Source organism: Styela clava, chromosome 8 (assembly GCF_964204865.1).
Source record: "Styela clava chromosome 8, kaStyClav1.hap1.2, whole genome shotgun sequence".
NCBI classification, from domain to species: Eukaryota; Metazoa; Chordata; class Ascidiacea; order Stolidobranchia; family Styelidae; genus Styela; species Styela clava.
In genome coordinates this window covers 18,086,489-18,104,212 of record NC_135257.1, presented here as the reverse complement: position 1 = coordinate 18,104,212, position 17,724 = coordinate 18,086,489, and the positions used below count along the sequence as shown (strand labels likewise).

Sequence of the window (17,724 nt, the reverse complement as noted above, 5' to 3'; positions counted from 1 at the left end):
CATAATTTTTCACGAGCACTTATAGAAGTATATATGTCACCAACTGTTTTAGCATAGCATTCTGATAAATAATTTGGTAATAACAACCCAGAAGTTGTGGGAATTATATATTAGACTGTTAGGTTTTGCTAATTAGCTATTTTAGTACAAACATCTTCGTATGGGACTTTGATTGTATATGAGTTCACCACATCAACAAGTATTCAAGCAATAGAAGCCGAAATTATAACAGACTAGTTAATCTGAACATTGTTCCATCGTTCTCGCTAAAAAGTTTTATAGAACCAAAAAGCAAATAATTTTCGTCTGTTCAGTTCTCACGCTGTTCAACACAATTTCTCTGCGGAAATTTTTTGAAACATCCAGATTATGGATTTCCAGGATGATCCGTGGGACATATTTTTTCAACCCATTCAATGGCAATTTATGCCTGTTCCATCCGGTGAAACGTTTCAGGTTGTATTCACAAAATAATGGCAATCCCAATGCCTAGCCGTAAGATTTCTCCTTTGTCAATTATTAGGATATATTTCAAGTATATGCGCGGAGAAGTATTCATTATTAAGCCCTTTTCAAAGGGACCATGCTTCGGCCATTAATCTTGACAGTGAACAAATAATAATATTCAGTGCGGAGTTATATTAAAAAAAGGCGCAGGAAAACTTTATGACGACGCTGAATTTTATTTAGCCTAATCTCCTTTGTTGCATAGCCAAGGAAATCATAGAGCGAAAATGACTCTAGATTATATTTTATCAGAGTACATAACCATGTCAGTGGTAAGATTTGGGAGTTCTGCTGAAAACGCTCTTAAAATACAATGATAGAATGCGGCATACCTAATCTTGGTTTGGCTTGATATCAGCGAACCCGTTCTTGTCATAGAGTAAAACTAGCGATCCCATTTTTCTCTTTTCATAACACTCGACGTAAGACGACCACGGTGAATAGATACCGCGCACAGGAGCTGATTACTAGAGCTATATTTGGCTATTATTTATGTTACGTGAAGCGTATCATGTTAATGTTTCTCGCGTAGTGGCATACATTAAATATTCATGATTTTTGTGCAAACTCGCTGGTTTTTTCATTCCATCAATCCTCAGCTGATTTTTATTGCGCCCAATCACTTTTTTCGTATTTTCTCATCTCTGCTCTCGCCCCTTTGAAGCAAGTCAGATTTTAAGACTTTCGGGGATCGGGGATCGGATTTTCCATGATTTTTGTGCAAACTCGCTGTCCCTCAGCTGATTTTTATTGCGCCCAACCACTTCTTTTGCCGCTGATTATTTAATTATTTAATTATTTTTGTTCTCTGCTCTCGCCCCCTTTGATGATTGCCGCTGATCGATTTCCTTTCGATTATTTTTATTTTCTCATCTCTGCTCTCGCCCCTTTGATGATTGCCGCTGATCGATTTCCTTTCGATTATTTTTATTTTCTCATCTCTGCTCTCGCCCCTTTGCGCACACCCTTTTTCATCTCTGCTCTCGCCGCCTGTTTCCTTCTTCCTCATCACTCTCTAGTCTCCATTCCATCCCGCTGATCTGACGACCCCCCTCGTCTTGCCAACTTTCGCCTCAATGAATTACCTCGTCTTGCTATCTTTCGCCTTTTTATTTTCTTTTTTTCGCTATCTTTTTATTTTCTCATCTCTGCTCTCGCCCCTTTGCGCACACCCTTTTTCATCTCTGCTCTCGCCGCCTGTTTCCTTCTTCCTCATCACTCTCTTGTCTCCATTCCATCCCGCTGATCTGACGACCCCCCTCGTCTTGCCAACTTTCGCCTCAATGAATTACCTCGTCTTGCTATCTTTCGCCTGATCGCTTGGCCATCTGATCGATTTTCGCTCACTCCCCATGCTGACACCTCTTTGGCTGCTCGACTGACCCCTTTCCCCCCTAACTGCTCGACTTGCTATTTTTCGCTCGCTATCTTGAGCCTAGATGATCTTCATTTTTAACTGCACTCCCAACCTGATCGCTTGGCCATCTAGCTGATAGATCTTCGCTTTTCAACTCTGCTCTCCTTGGCTGCTCACTCTGATCTTCTCTCGCCTGACCCTTTCTGCTCTCGTCTTGACATCTTTCGCCTCGATGACTTCACTCTCTCTTGTGTCCCATTTTTACTCTCCCATTTTTACTCCACCCTTATCGCTGACTCCCATGCTGACTCACTCCTATTTATTTTCCTTTCCATCTCCGCTCTCCTTGGCTGCTGCTATATCGCCTGCCCCTTTCCCCCTCGATCGTCTGCCTTGTCTGAGGGTCCACTCCTACAACTCTCTCCACCATGTGGGGTTCGAACCACGGTCCTAATGATTGATCATGTCTCAACGCTTCCCCTGAGCTATCGCTACTGTTGTGGATAGTGGGATTAAAATCTTACTTAATTAACGACGTCACACTTGACAGCCTATGACCAGGCTGATCGCCTGCAGAACTGATGGCGCACAACCTGAACCCTAACCTGGTGAACATACTATGTTAAGGTTGTGCGCCATCTTGGTGCATATATTTCGGGAGCTACCAAATTACATTGATTCGAAGCATGTGTATTCATACCTCAATTGAAAGCGTTCATATGGGACTATCGTGTGCACTGCTCCAACTGTTGAATGCGTGAATATCCCGTTTTAAAACTGTTGTTCATTTTAGTTTTTAAGGAAAATGCTAAGATAATTCAAACTAGTGAATGTGCAAACCAAATTTCTGACTGTCAGTGGAGGAATACTAATTTGAAGCTTTCTGTCTCTTGTGCTAACTAGTCGTCGTATCTCTGGTTTACTTTTCTGATTTTATAAAACATCTCAGATCAAAATTGGCGATGCGTTATGCCCTTTTATAGATTGAAACGATATCATACACACTAAAAAATGAAAAACACCGTAAATTTTGTCTAAAGAGCCCCACGACATGTGAAACATGCTACCCAAGGCACTAAAGATGAAATGTAGTAAATTTCGCGTGATATGTATCTTTCTATTCATTCTGATGCGACGTCGAGGTCACGCGTCATATTTACCGTGATTCAGATGAAATTTCAGCTAATCAATGTAAAGGCTATGGTCAATTAATCTTCCATTGTATTATAAGTGCATTCATTGCGGTTTGTATATTACAATTTTGGACCTCCTGAAGTATGCGCACCAAGATATCGCATAACTCGAACCCTGACCTGGTACACAACCTGAGTTTAGGTTGTGCGCAATCTTGCGCCTAAATTTCTGTGATGCCCCATTTTCCTTTGTTCCCCCTAAGCACGTGCTTATTTTGCCTAATGGACAAGACAGCACATCTCAATATATATATATATGAAATTTATCTGTGAAATTTAGCATTATTTATGGCTTTTATTTATCGTATATATTATAAAAGGTTTAGCTTTTGAATTGTGGGCTCCGTAAATAATAATCAACTCCTTCAATGGCTCTGTAACAGCAAAAATTTGAGAAACCCTGCCCTGAGGAACCCAATAAACTCACGGATCCCCACTGCATGTATTGCGGAACCCTAGGGTTCCGCGGAACCCCTGTTAAAGAGCACTGGTCTAACTTCTTCAGACAAAACAAGATATAACAGCGAATATAAATAATCATAATAATTGTCTATTTAATTAAGGTATTATAATGAATTTCGAAATCCCACAGATGGGTAGACTTGGTCGGTCCCTACTTTGCTGTCTAAGAACATGCAGTTCGGCAGGCTAAACAATACCCTAGTACTTGTAATAAACTTGAAAACAGCTATCACGCCAAGCAAATATACACATGTCGTCTGTGTCTCAAGTATGTTTCTGAGGTTTCCAATACCGTACTCATGAAGTCGAATTTGTAGTCACATACATGCGACTATTCGGCCCCCATACATTCTATTTATTCTCAATAGTGCAAAGGGTCTTTAATATATCAGTCTGTGTTCCACCCTGTAAACGGAATGATAATCATAGTTGCAAGCTTTTATCCGATTTCCTTTTGGATTAGGTATGCAAATCAGATCCAAGATAAGATTTTCATATTTATGCGGGAAGAGTGGAAAACCAATGAGATGGTTTTATCATGGGGCGTAGCCAACTACGGGTTACCAAACCATTTCGGGCATGGGATTAGTTAGCAAGTCAGATGGTTCAGACGCATGGACTTGACCATCGGTTATGTTAACCACCATACGGCGGTGAGGACTCAAGCAATTCTCTAGCGCGTAATAATTCCCCACGGTATTCAAGCGAGCGAACCCACACAAAGTAATCGGAAGTGCGATGGCAGAATGAGCCTTTGTTACTGGTTGAATGAAAATGAATGTCTCTCGTCCCCAATGAAAACGAACGATCAACAAGACCCAAATAGGATAAATAATCGCAAATTTATAAGTTGGCTCGCACCCGAAAATGTCTGAAGCACCATCTGTAATCGCGAAATTTTAATTTATGAAGGTGTCAAATACCGTGTTTCCCCAAAAATAAGACTCGGTCTTATTTCAATTTCCCTCCGAAACATAACACTAGGGCACTAACTATTTTCGGGGCATGTCGTATATTTTCATTTACCAAATCAAAATTACAAAGTAGAGAATTACGAGATTTTCAAATCTATAATATATGAAAGCCGATATTCATTTACTTATAATAACACGTTTTTATTCAAAATAGCTGCAAAACCTGGATTATCAATCATTCAAAACGTGTAGGAGTGATTTCTTGATATCGACTACGTCAAAAAAAATTTCCGAGTTATTGACTAGGTCTTATTTCCAGAGGAAGGCTTATATTAAAAACATTTTTAAAATTTAGGCTAGGACCTATTTTCGGGGAAACACGGTAGTGCCAAACCCAGTTGGTGAAAATAAGTAACAGATTCCATTAGTTATGTCTTGCATTGTGTTATGTCGAAATTATGCATCAGTTTTTGTTTTTAATTCATTTTTAATATCAATGATATTTTTTGGGGGCTGCTGACAATATTAAAATTTTTACAATTCAATTTCCTGCTACTAATACTGATAAATATGGTAACAGGATGTACAGTTGGCAGAAATAAATCCCACTGTGAAGCTAGCAGCATTTTCAGTCAGAATATTTTTACATGGGGTCCTAAATTCAAGGTGATTATTACATTTTGCATACAAATAAAAAACAAAAATTTAAAAATTTCCAACAATTCGTTTCATTCTTAGTAATAATAATACTACCATGTATGATTAAAAAATCACATGGTATTTTCTCCCTAATCAGAGAAAAAAGCTTCAGCAACAACAAAGGCTGGAAATCGCGTTGCTGTGAGGTTCTGTTTATGTTTTTCTTGTAGATTTTCGCCTGTCTGCTTGTTTTTGGTTCTGTTTTTTACAATACCGGCGCTGTTGTAAGCGTCAGAAAAGTTGTACATATAGTTTAAAGATTTCAACGCCATGTAGGCCTATCAATATGTTCGTATCATTAATCTCCAATGATTCCGGTGCCGTTATTCAGGTATCAGTACCGGTACGGTTACCGTACGGAAAATGAGTTGAATGCGGTAGATCAGGTTCAGCAGTCACTAAATACGGTACCGGTACCAGTATACTGTTATATGATTGTACCCGTATCGTATCAGTACAGCAGTATGCTGGTATGGTCTGCCTGCCTCAGGCACCATTTATTCATTTTCTTGGCACGTACGGTACCGTAGTTTAGCATACTGGTACCGTCAGGTCAGACTGTCTGCAGGACTGGAGCTTCTGAGTATGGTGAATAATTAGTCTAGTGAAATATATGTGAAAAATACGCAACTTAAATTAATTAATATCCTATTTTATACATTTATTTTCTTCTGGCAAATCATGCTATCACAGCGGTTCCTTTAATTACCGTACCGGAACGGACCCTAAATTATCGGAACGGGGTGGAAAACATACATAAACCCACCGGAACGGACCTCTAGACAGTTAGATGTCTTGCAAATGTCATTTCATATACTTCCATGCAATTTTCATATTAAATCGGCAAACTTGGGTGGGACAGTGGTAAATTTAATTTTCTTTAATTACCGGAACGGCCCCTAAATTGCCGGAACGGAGTGGAAAACCTACATAAACCTACCGGAACGGACTTGTAGATATCTTGTGAAGGACATTTTATGTCCCTCCAAGCGATTTCCCAAGTAAAATGGGGAAATTTGGGGGGATAGAATGATAGAAAATAACAATTTCATTTTACGCCACCTCGCGGATGTAAATTGAGCAGTAAATTCCTGATTCATCTCTTATCAATATGAATTGATGATAAAAATTGATAATCAAAACCTTCTTACATGTTATTAGCCTTTAATTTTCCTTGTAGATAAGATTACGTAGTCATAACGTTTATTTGGCATGGCATTGTTTATCTTAATCTACTGTCTGACTGTACTTTATTATAAATACAGTACGGCCCACTATACAGATCGAGCGACATTGTCTCGTTTCAGAGAAACCCCATTGTTTAATATATTCTACAGCCTGAGTGTATTTTATTATAACTACTGAAAAAGTCCAGAAGTCAGGATGTCGAAAAGCCTAGGTACAGTGTAAATTTCCTGATGTCTATATTATATCTTGCATATACACGATTTAAGTTTGACATTTACAGTGAATGACATCTTTGATAAATTATAATTGGTTCAATACAACGTTCATCGTAACAATGATGTTACTGAAAACTTTGAAATCATATTTTATTGGAGAATATTTTGACGTCGAATCTACTAACGAAAAAATATTTCACCAATGATAAATATTGAATTTGGCATCTCCTTCATTAAGAGGCTGAACCGACAGGCTGACGAACTGGCGATGATCATAGAGTATTTCTGTTTTTTTCACTGTATAAGAAGTAGTACTTCCTCAACATGTTTCATTTTGAATTTATTTTTATTTAATTCTCAGTGGTTGTTTGTAAAACTGTTTATCAAATTTCGTTATAATCATGAAGTATTTTATAATTTCTGGAGCGATTCTACTTGTTTTTGCATCATGTGCATCTGCAGAAACATCACCATGCGTGAATGCATCTATAAAAACCTGTGAAGAATGTCTGAAGGTGATATTTTGATACTAAGCATTGCTTTATATGGGAAGTAACTAGTGGTGGGATTCAGCAGGTTCACACTGGTTCTATAGATCCGTCTAACAGAATTTTATGAGATCACCGAACCGGTTAGCATTACTGGTTACTGTCATTGTTCTGTTTGTGACAGAACCTGCTGAAAAATATGACTTTTGTGAAGAAACTGGCTGACAAAAAATTTGAATTCCACCACTGGAAGTAACTTAGAGGTGCATGCAGCACATCTGTGTTTTCTAGGCCAGTTATGGTCTTGTGGATGCACCCCATCTCTAAACTATTTGAAGATACTTACATACAAGTAGACAAAATCCAAATTAGTATATTTGATTTTTCCCCACTGTGTTTTCTCAGGTTACTTATGTACGCCAACTACTAAATTTTCTCGTGATACTTCTGCAATTTATTTTCTCATATGGAAAAATTCACATGTTATTATGATAAAAAAAGTTTTAAGTAAAAAAAGCAAGCTTTAAAGTAAAGTTTGAGGATGCAATGACAGAATGATGACTTTGATCATCACCATCCTGTTGTCCCAATTTAAAATATATTCTATCGAAGATTCGGCATTCCAGAAGTGTGTGTACCAATATGAAGGTGAAAAAAATCATGTTCACCTACCTTACATCAATTTGTATGATGGGACTGAAACCTATGGACAGGGGGTATATTCACTTGGCTAACACAGACAGATACCGAACTCGTAATATAACTAAAATAAGGAAAATCGGAATAATATTATAGCCTGACCCTAACCTGATATACACACTACGGACTACGGGAGTATCGAATATTCGGGTCTCATGTAATTTCGTACCTAACACACTTCTAGTGGGCCTAACAACAATTTTTTCATTTGTCAATTGCGCCATCCAAACATTACGTCACAGTGACGTAGTAGAGCCTTTCAAACTATGCGTAACTTTGGGACAGCGTAGTCAGATGGGGGTTAGGATTGACATATCAAAAAATTGTTATGCTTCGCACACTCGAGGTACGAAACTACACAAGACCCGAATATTCTATATTCAATGTAGCTATATGGCTGGGAAAATTTTCCTAATTTTAACGATGGATTGCTAGGAATATGAAAACTGTCTGCTGATTGACGCCATTACTTGTGAAAGGACAGACTCTTGGTTATATTTTGTATTCAGATATACCCGAAATGGGTCAAATGATTAATTAAATTGGAGATCAGTTATAGGCCTATTCAACGGCATATAAAATTTTTCATTTTATTCTATTCAGGTTGATGCAGTAAAGTGCATGTGGTGTGGCGCAAAGAACCCTATACCGGCTTGCAAAGATTATCCAGCCAAACATGTTCTCCCTACAAATGATGATTGCCCGCTCTCTGATGCGAGATGGGGGGTTTGCTGGCTGAATTTTGAAGCTTTGATTATTTCTTGCAGTATTATCGGTGAGTTATCGACAGTTTGCTAATATTTTCTATTGCTAAACTTATGGCTGAATTTTAAAAGCTGTTATATATTTGTATAGGTTCAGAATATTTTTGTTGTGTCAAAATTTCATTTAGTAGGCTACAACAGTTTTGTGGTTATTCAGCAAATTTTTTTATCCATATTTAAAACAAATCGACTATAATCCCCTTCCTTATAACTTTACTATTCAAATTTGTTATCATTAATCTGTTATGTCGTAGCCCGGAGTTCATATTGCGTATTACACTTCAGAAAGTTGATATCGCAAATTGATAAATGAAAAAAAGCTAAAATGGGTAAATCTTACTTTGGAAATGGATTTAATAGCACTGCCAATAAAATTGCATAGTTTACAAGGCAAATGGTTATGTGAAAGAAGTTCTATGAACATTTTTATGTCACATTCTCCCTAAATTTATCAGTTTACTAAAATGAATTTGAATATTTGATCGTTTTGGTTTGATTTGTATGATGGTGAGAATTGAAAATATTTAACAAAATTGCTCTTTCTACAATATGTATATTAATCCTATCCCATCTATCACCTGCTGTTTTATGTTTTTGATTCCAGGTGGGTTACTTCTGATCGGAATTACACTCTGCTTTTGCAAATGTTGTGGGTGTTGTTGTTTCAAGAAAAATACTTCAAGGTGTGTATATATAGAGCAGGGGTTGGCAACACGTCGATCGCCAAGTCTCGAGTAGTCGATTGCGTCTTAAATAAATGATGCGAGTACAATTACATAATCCAATTAACAAATTAAATGGAACATAAAAAATAAGAATTTCTGTGGCGATTTCATTAAAAGTGTGGAGAGCCGGGATATACACAAGAGTCAAGTTTTTTGGCAGCGGTGAATTTTTTTTTGCAGTATTCATTCATTTTTGTAGATTAGCGATTAGCGAGTGATTTTGAAGACCTCAGTCGATTGCAGTCGAAAGCAGGTTGGTCATACCGGTTATGAAGGATTACAAGGCAAAAGAACGAATGTTCTAATTTAGAAAAAATTTCAATTGAAAAAATTTTGAAAGTCTTTCGTTAAACTGGTTTACCAATCAAAGTCTGAAGCCATTATCACCAGAGTATTTCAAAAAACTATTTAGACAAATATTCCAAAAAAATATACCTTCTCTTTCTTTTCTCATAATGTTTTTATTAAGTTTTGAAGCCTTCAATGTCATGTAAAGACCTATTGAGATCATATAACCCCATAATGAAGACTTGAACTATGGTGTATCTCTAGATTTTTATCTTTGAAGTAATACTAGAGCTTTTGAACTAATTTTGCTTCAATGGAAATTTTGAGCGTTATTGGTGGACTAATTAATTTAATTCACAAAATCTTGCCTGGAGTAGTCGATGCAGCTTTGAATTTTGGTAGCCTATAGTTCTTTCTGAGATAAAATTGAAATCAACGGCCCTGATCGCAATATTTTATCACTATAATATGTTGTCTAAATTTCATTAATCTTGTCCCTCATTTCCCTCAGCCTTCAGTTTCACATAATGCCGAATAAAATCGAAATAAAATGTCCCTGATAGCAATATTTTATCACTATAATATGTTGTGTATATTTTATTAATATTGTCCTCCTTTTCTCTCAGCCTTTAGTAATCAATCAAACGGCCCGTTTTGCATAATATCAAAATTTATTGTTATTGGTATTTGAATGATGTGGCAGAATTGCGCAATAGATCGATTATTAAATTATCGTAATTGTCTTTCTGCAGTCATTTTTCAAATACCATGTCTATCTTGGTAGTAAATTTGTGCACAAAAAAGCATTTTTTTGATGAACATTGTACCTCAATTCGCGGCAGTAATACTATGACAGTCTGTTTCATTATAAAAATTTTTTTTTAATTCATGTTCATAATAGAATCAAATTTTTTTTTCTATCACAATTTACAAGCTTTCAGAAACTTTCCATAAAATTCAGTGCAAGCATGATTAGAACTGAAATTCTCTAATTTTGACTACAATCTGTATGTGCATTGTTTTTGATATGTACATTCGGATTAAACCAGAACACAAGTGAAATTTTATCGTACTTTTTCTCATTTTCATGGGATACTGTATTGTACTTATTCTAACTCATGTAAATTAACATAAAGCCTGTCGTAAGCCCATAATTAGATATCTTGAAAAATTCTGTCATAATTGATTGGCATAGGCCATACGAGGTGACCCCCACCCCCCACAAAAAAACAAAACAGAAACTAAATTTTTTGAACATATTCCGAAACATAATTTTTGTATGAACATGTTTTCGTTACTGAAACCCTTGGTTACAATTATACACAAAGCATTATGAAATAAACTTGCCTCATTTTCATAAAAATATGAAGATTCAAGTTTTGTTTTTGTTAGGTCATTCTGTATATATTTCAGACTGTCTATTTTTGGTTTCTCAAACAAAAAAGTATCGTAATAATGTCTTTTAGGCATTTCGTAGGCTGTGTATTATATATGGAACCTCAGTCAACGTACCTATCAGGCCTACCTCTGCAGCATAGTCAGGAAGTGACATTTTATAAATTCTAGTGAGGAAGCTCAATTCATAATAAATGGAAGTTGTCATATCATAGCCATGCCTGTGGTATTTGTTTCACTACTTTCATGACCTGAATAGTTAGTTACTTAGTCTCTGCTGACCTATGAACCTAATCGGAAATTTATGTCAGAACAGGCAATTGTACTTGGTCCTTTCCTCAGTATTACTATAATTTCACATTTTGACCTATATCGACCACTTGAGTCTGCTCAATAAATTATGACTATAGTTTTTATGAGTATAAATTTTAGTTGAAAATCACATCCAAATGATTGTTACATTGTGCTTCTTATTATTTTATAAACTTGCAAATAAAGACTAGCTGTTGCAAATAAACTGTCTTTTTATACATAGTTTTTCATAAAGAGTTTTTAGCCTCTGGCCCAGTAACCAAGTCTATTATCTGTAACTGGCCAGCTCAGAAAAGTAATTGCCCACTTCTGCGATATACGGTTGCATGCGCCTGCTCTAAAATATCATGATAATTTCTCCTAGGAATGTTGTGGAATTTTCTCCAAATAATTTTAAAATAAACATTCAGGTATCAGAGAGAAGAAGCAAGGCTTGAAGTTGAACGTCAGAACAGACAAATGCGGCAAGATGCTCGCAGACAAGAGAGGAAGCAACGCAATGATGAGATTCGTCGCAAATACGGTCTCTCTACCGGGGGAGCGCAGTATCAGAAGTTTGAAAATGAATAACTTTTTGTGGCTTTTTATCAACTCTCTATGTGTATATACCTATCTTTGATTATTTTCATGCATTATTAATTTTAGCTTTCATCAACATTTAATTGGAGAGGATTGAGATGATATTATAACACTTGTGGTCAAAAAAAGATTTAATGGTAGATTTACCTTTTCATTTTTGTTTGCTAGCAGATTACGGTTATGGGGTGGTTGAACTCATGCTTCCTATAGATGGCACCGTCAAAATGTAACAATTTTCAATATTTTATTGGAATATTGGCTATGTCAGGGCTTCCCAAACTATGGGTCACAATCCCCCATGCCGGCGCTCAGCGAATTTTAAGGGTCACAAAAGTACACTAATTCCACACAAAGTATTATATCTATTGTACTTTTTAAAACATTTGATTGTTAAGTACAATTATCGAAGCAAAACATAAATCTCACGATTTCGGGAGAATACATAGGACCAAAAAAGCGGCACGCTCGTTTAACGATGTCGACTTTGATCGTAAGGGAAGCGACGAGCTTGCATACCAATGTCATTCTAACAGGGGTAGCGGACAATTGTAATATACTGTGAGGGGTTGCAAGCTAAAAAGTTTGGGAAGCTCTGGGCTATTTTATGACAGATTGGTCAATGTTTGAAAGAGGAATTCCTGAGTGGTCATAGTAGTATTGTAGAAAAGTGTTGTCCAATCCTTAAACTTGAGATTTTAAAATATCAATATCTTATAAATTTACAAAGCATATCGAACATAACTATGCTTGAATATGAATATATATTTCAATATTTTGTCCATTTTGATCATTGCTTAATAACATGCTCGAATGATAATCGTAGAGTTAGAAATGTACTCCGATTTCACCCAGGGATGTCCGAATCGAATTTTTGCAATGTCTTATATTCGATCATATTTGAGAATTGAAAGAATTTATAACAAAATTTGCTGTGTTAAAAATATTAATTGATTTTTTCAAATTTTATTTTACTGTCATAGCCTCATTATTAAAGTGCGGTAAGCTACAATTTATAGGTATAAATAAATATCGGGTTTTAATGTGTAGTTCGAATTTCATATTCACACATAATTGTTCAATTATTCGGTTATGGCCATCCCTGCAGCCACTTTATCATGCTAGATTATTGAATTCATGTAGTAGTTCTTTCGAAGATGTTTCTTTCATTCCATTTTAAAATTTTCTTTCTTTTGTGAAGTATAGCAATTTGTGAGGGCTTGTTTTCATTTTCTATGTAATTTTAATTCAGAGGGATTGAGGATATCTGAGCACTTAAAATCGATACATTTAAAATCGATAAATTTTGTTTCATAAAAATCTGATTTTTATTGAAAATAATAATAAATTTCTCAAAATGTAACTCGGGTAATCGCAAATGATTAGGTCAGGGTGGTTCAAGGTTGTGGGCTACGCGGGCTATAAAATTATTTTAGCATTGGTCGCGGGCCACAATAGTACCAAGGTAAACAATGCAATACAAAACAAGTACTTCTATTGTGTAAACACATAGTTATCACATAGGCATTGCCAACCTAGGCTAATGAAATCCGCATCCCATGTTTTAGTTCTATCATGCCTATATTATTAGCATATGTTCCCGACCAAAATGAAAGAAATCCAGGTAACAATTTAGACTGCCCATCACATCTTCAACTTCGCTAGTTGTGCCAGCTAGCCATCATACTAGTCATATCAGTCACAGTAGTGATATAATATATGTCAAACAATTATTCTGATTTATTTTATGATAAGCAATTTAAAATACGATATTCTGATTACTCTCCGAATGCGGGCCTGGGTTTGGACCACCTTGGATTAGGTAATTGTGTGCATTGCCATGCATGCAGCCATTTGCAATTCCAGTGTAACAAAAAGAAAATTTGCAGACATTTTAATCGACATTTTTACTTGACTTAATATTTGTTTGCAAACAGGCAAAAATTTTACTACACTTCAATTTATATTTATACGTGCTTACTTGTGCCTTTTGCTTTGAACAAGACCCTGTACGAGTTATTCTGTTTCTATAATGAGAGGAAAACGAAAATCTGTTTAGTGACGTAAACAAAGAAGTATTTGGTGAAAAATGAGCAACAGTTTGGTAGTTTTAAATAATTTTCATCCAACCTGTATCATTTAAAATTTTAATGAATTTTTTGCTTTTGTACATATTTTCTCATTTTCTTAACCTTCCAGTAAATATAGCTAAAGAGCAGTGGTTTTCAACCTTTTTGATCGAGCGGAACCCCAATGATACGTTCCAGTGGCTCGAAAACTCTTGTCTACAAGATTTATTGTCTAGGAGGGATAACATCTAAATATATATAACACCAAACTAAATTCTGGCAAAACAAAATGAAAGTGTTGAAAGTTAGGTGCTCCCGTAGTGTGTGTACCAGGTTAGGGTTAGGCCATAATTTTATTCCGATTTTCCTTATTTTGATTCTCTTACGAGTTCAGTGACTCTCTGTGTTAGCCAAGTAAATATACCCCTTGCCCATAGGTTTCTGTCCCTTCACACAACTTGATGTGAAGTTGACGAAAAAATTTAGTTAGCTCCATATTGGTACATATACTGCTGGAGCGACGAAAGTTCAATAATAGTCTTAACTCAAATCTAATAAGTAACATCAAAACCACATACAGATATAAATATAGACTCTGGAAAATGAATGGAAACTTGCGTAACCCCTGGACTGTACTGGTAGAACGCCAGGGTGCCGCAGAACCTCGGTTGAAAACCACTGCTATAGAGTGATAGAAGAACTGATCTGTTTGGCACACTTTAATGTTGAGATCACCATACTGTTATTTCTATATTGTATATTTACATACCCCAGATTATGAAGTGGCGAAGACATCTTGGTATAAATATGTGTGGTTAAATTACAATATTGTGCCTTTTGTACACAAGCACAAGGACCAAGTTTTCCCCTGTGTGGTCTTGAACTGTCCCATATTAGGTACAATCAATGCTTGGAAATAAGTGTTCATGTTAATAAAAGTATGGTATGTTGTTGTAAAATTGATAAACTCAAATTTCACCATGAACAACTACCGTATATAATATAAATTATGCTTTGCCAACCCAAAATGAAAATTAGAAATGGTTATGATTTCTCTTATTTCAATATCTCAATTCTTAATTGAAGCAGTGTTTTCTGACGATCTGAGTTCTATTTTTATTGTGGTAAGGGATTTCTTTGTATTCATTTATTATAAATAACCATGCATTACAGTCGATGTTGGTTTGTTCTGTCCCACTCTACTTATGTGCTTGACAAAGGCTTAATCTATGTACCTGATCATTTGATTCTGTAAATTTTAATTCCGGTACTTGAGATCAAGACCAGAATTGAAGAAGTAATGTGTCCATATGATCAAAATCACATTTTTAACAGCAAATTTTTCATTTCTTGAATTTATAATACAAGCATATTCTAAATCTAAAGTACCTGGAATGAACATCACTTAAATATATATGAACAATTTCCATTCTCCCTAAAGTAAAAGCGGTATAATGTTGTATTGCTAGGTCGAAAAGTTGTTAATAGAAGTAAAACTGTCTACTTGGCAGAAGAATGTGAACTCAGTACTTGTCATTTCAGTGGCCTATGTGTTCAAACAATTTTCTTTTGTGTTTGTCATAACATTGTGACCGACAAATTCTATGCTTTGTCGTATTATTGGGTAGTTCGGTAATCTAATACAAATTCTGTTTCCCTACTGTTTGTCTTTTTCCCAAGTAGAAACCTGGTATTTGTGATTATGATCTGAGCATAATCGATGTTTCCTCATCCTTGGCCACAGAAAAATTATTCGAATGCTTTACTATTATTGTAAAATTTTTGATGCTTATCTTGATAGTATTTCGTGAGCTAGCGCATAAAACCAGTTCACTTGTTTTCTAACAAGTATTTTGGTTCAAAATGGTTAGCCAATTGTTATTCGAAAATACTGATAGCTTATTTTAGTATTGCCTATCATTTTTCAACTAAACTAGACTTATACCTAAATTTAACCAAAAGCGAACAAATATCCAACATGACCACAAAAACGATGCTAATGTTTACAACCATGTCCAAAAGAAAGTTTCGATACATTGAAGTAAAATTTGAAAAATGTGATATTGTCATAATGCCCTTTGACCATCTTGGTAGTGAGCCATATCCTTACATTTATTTCTGAATGCAAGCAAATTGTATAGTCGTAAGTTTTGCTTTAGTTTGTTTGCTAAAAAATTTCTCTGTAGCAGATAAATCAAAACATATAATGAGATATAATTTACTGTTAAATAAAGCATTTTTGAATCCTGAACTTTTGAGTCGCATTCTGTTTCAGCAGAACCTGTAGTTAATCCTATGTATTTTGCATTCTTGTGACATTAATTTTACAATGTAAAATAAACCTTTCAGAATTGACTTGTATCACAGCTTTGTGTTCATTTTGTCAATGTCTGTTGTAGTCTCTAATCTCAATACGGGTTGGGGATATTTGTATATGGATATAATTGGTCTATTTTGAAGTTGATTACTATAATCTTGAGCGGAAAAGAGGCAGTGGGTCGCCATATGATTAAGCTATCTAATTGGCTTTTCACACCCCCCCCCCCCACCTTCATAAGGATAAATGTTGAACTCCATATCGGATATTCTAAGGGCACATATTCGAAGTTTTACTCTGTAGCAATCTAGCAATACCAATTTGCGTGCCATTACTACCAAAACATGACATCAGAAGGAAAAGGTGTAAATAATATCTATAATATATTGGTCAAACAAAATTCCCAGCCATTCCTAAATCAGTACTGATGTCATTTCATGGATTACTGGGTTTTATGTGACTGTTTGTTCTGTAGGATTGCACACTTGCATGTTTTTAGGGCAGATTCCCAATCTATCTGAACGAAAAAGTCTTTATTACCTCAAAAAATAATTTCGAATAGTTCTAGACTTGAATTTAATTTTCAGGCATCACTAAATCAGGCACTGCTACTCAAATCGGTGTATCACGTGACCTATCTTGTGACACTAATCAAATAGTCCTCATAAAAGTCAATGATTCACAAGATTGTACTAATGTATAGACATAGGTGTCAACTGTTTTCATGGCCATACGATTTATTGTTTCCTAGTATGGGCAGCAGGTGATGTTTGTCTCTAAATCTATAGCCCAGGTGTGGCATACGCCCTGTAATTCTGAATTAGATCGTATACTGCAACATATACACTTTTATTTGCGTAAAGTTTGACATATGGGTGCGATTCCATCCTATCTAACAATTGAAAGTATATTAATTTTATTTTTATAGAGCCGATAGTATTAGGGAGAGGTAAGCCGTAATAATCATATGGCGAACCACATGCTAATGAGATATCTCTCTTTTGGTCGCGCTAGCGTTATTTTAGTTCTGACATCCATTCGTGTGCATGTATTGGTTCCATTACATTTGAACCCGCGTACATTTGTACCCACGATAATTGCACCTGCATACTATTGCACCCATGGATATTTTTTGTTTTATGGATATTTGAACCCATAGTAACCCTAACCCATGGGTTTTAGCACCCGCATATAGATTGAACCCGCGGATATACACGTGGGTTCAAATGCACGGTCACCGTATGTATTACCCACGGTTTTGTTCATCCCGAGGTGTTCGCATCAAATTCCGTGATAACAGATGAGTCGAAAACGGCCCTTTGTCATAGAATTGCCGCATTCGGTTCTTATTACATAAATAAAGGAGAATATCGGTCGGAGACCGAAGACTTATCGATCGAATGCAAAATTTGGAACATATTCAACCTCGCTTTCGTGAGATATCGCGTGCATCTAACAGACATACAAATACCTATCAACATACTTACCGATCAAGATCGATAGGTAACAAGCCAAATTATGATCACACAGCCACAAGCGACCGAAATTTGCGTATG

General features: G+C 35.9%; 1 protein-coding gene across 1 annotated transcript; it reads left to right on the top strand.

Moving 5' to 3' along the window:
* Window positions 1-6,877: 6,877 nt before the first annotated feature.
* On the top strand, window positions 6,878-16,212 carry LOC120345470 (pituitary tumor-transforming gene 1 protein-interacting protein-like). Its single transcript, XM_039414927.2, has 4 exons — window positions 6,878-7,050; window positions 8,326-8,497; window positions 9,091-9,169; window positions 11,617-16,212. Exons 1-4 carry the CDS (start codon window positions 6,937-6,939, stop codon window positions 11,774-11,776), a joined length of 525 nt encoding a protein of 174 aa, XP_039270861.2. The 5' UTR covers window positions 6,878-6,936; the 3' UTR covers window positions 11,777-16,212.
* Window positions 16,213-17,724: the final 1,512 nt, after the last annotated feature.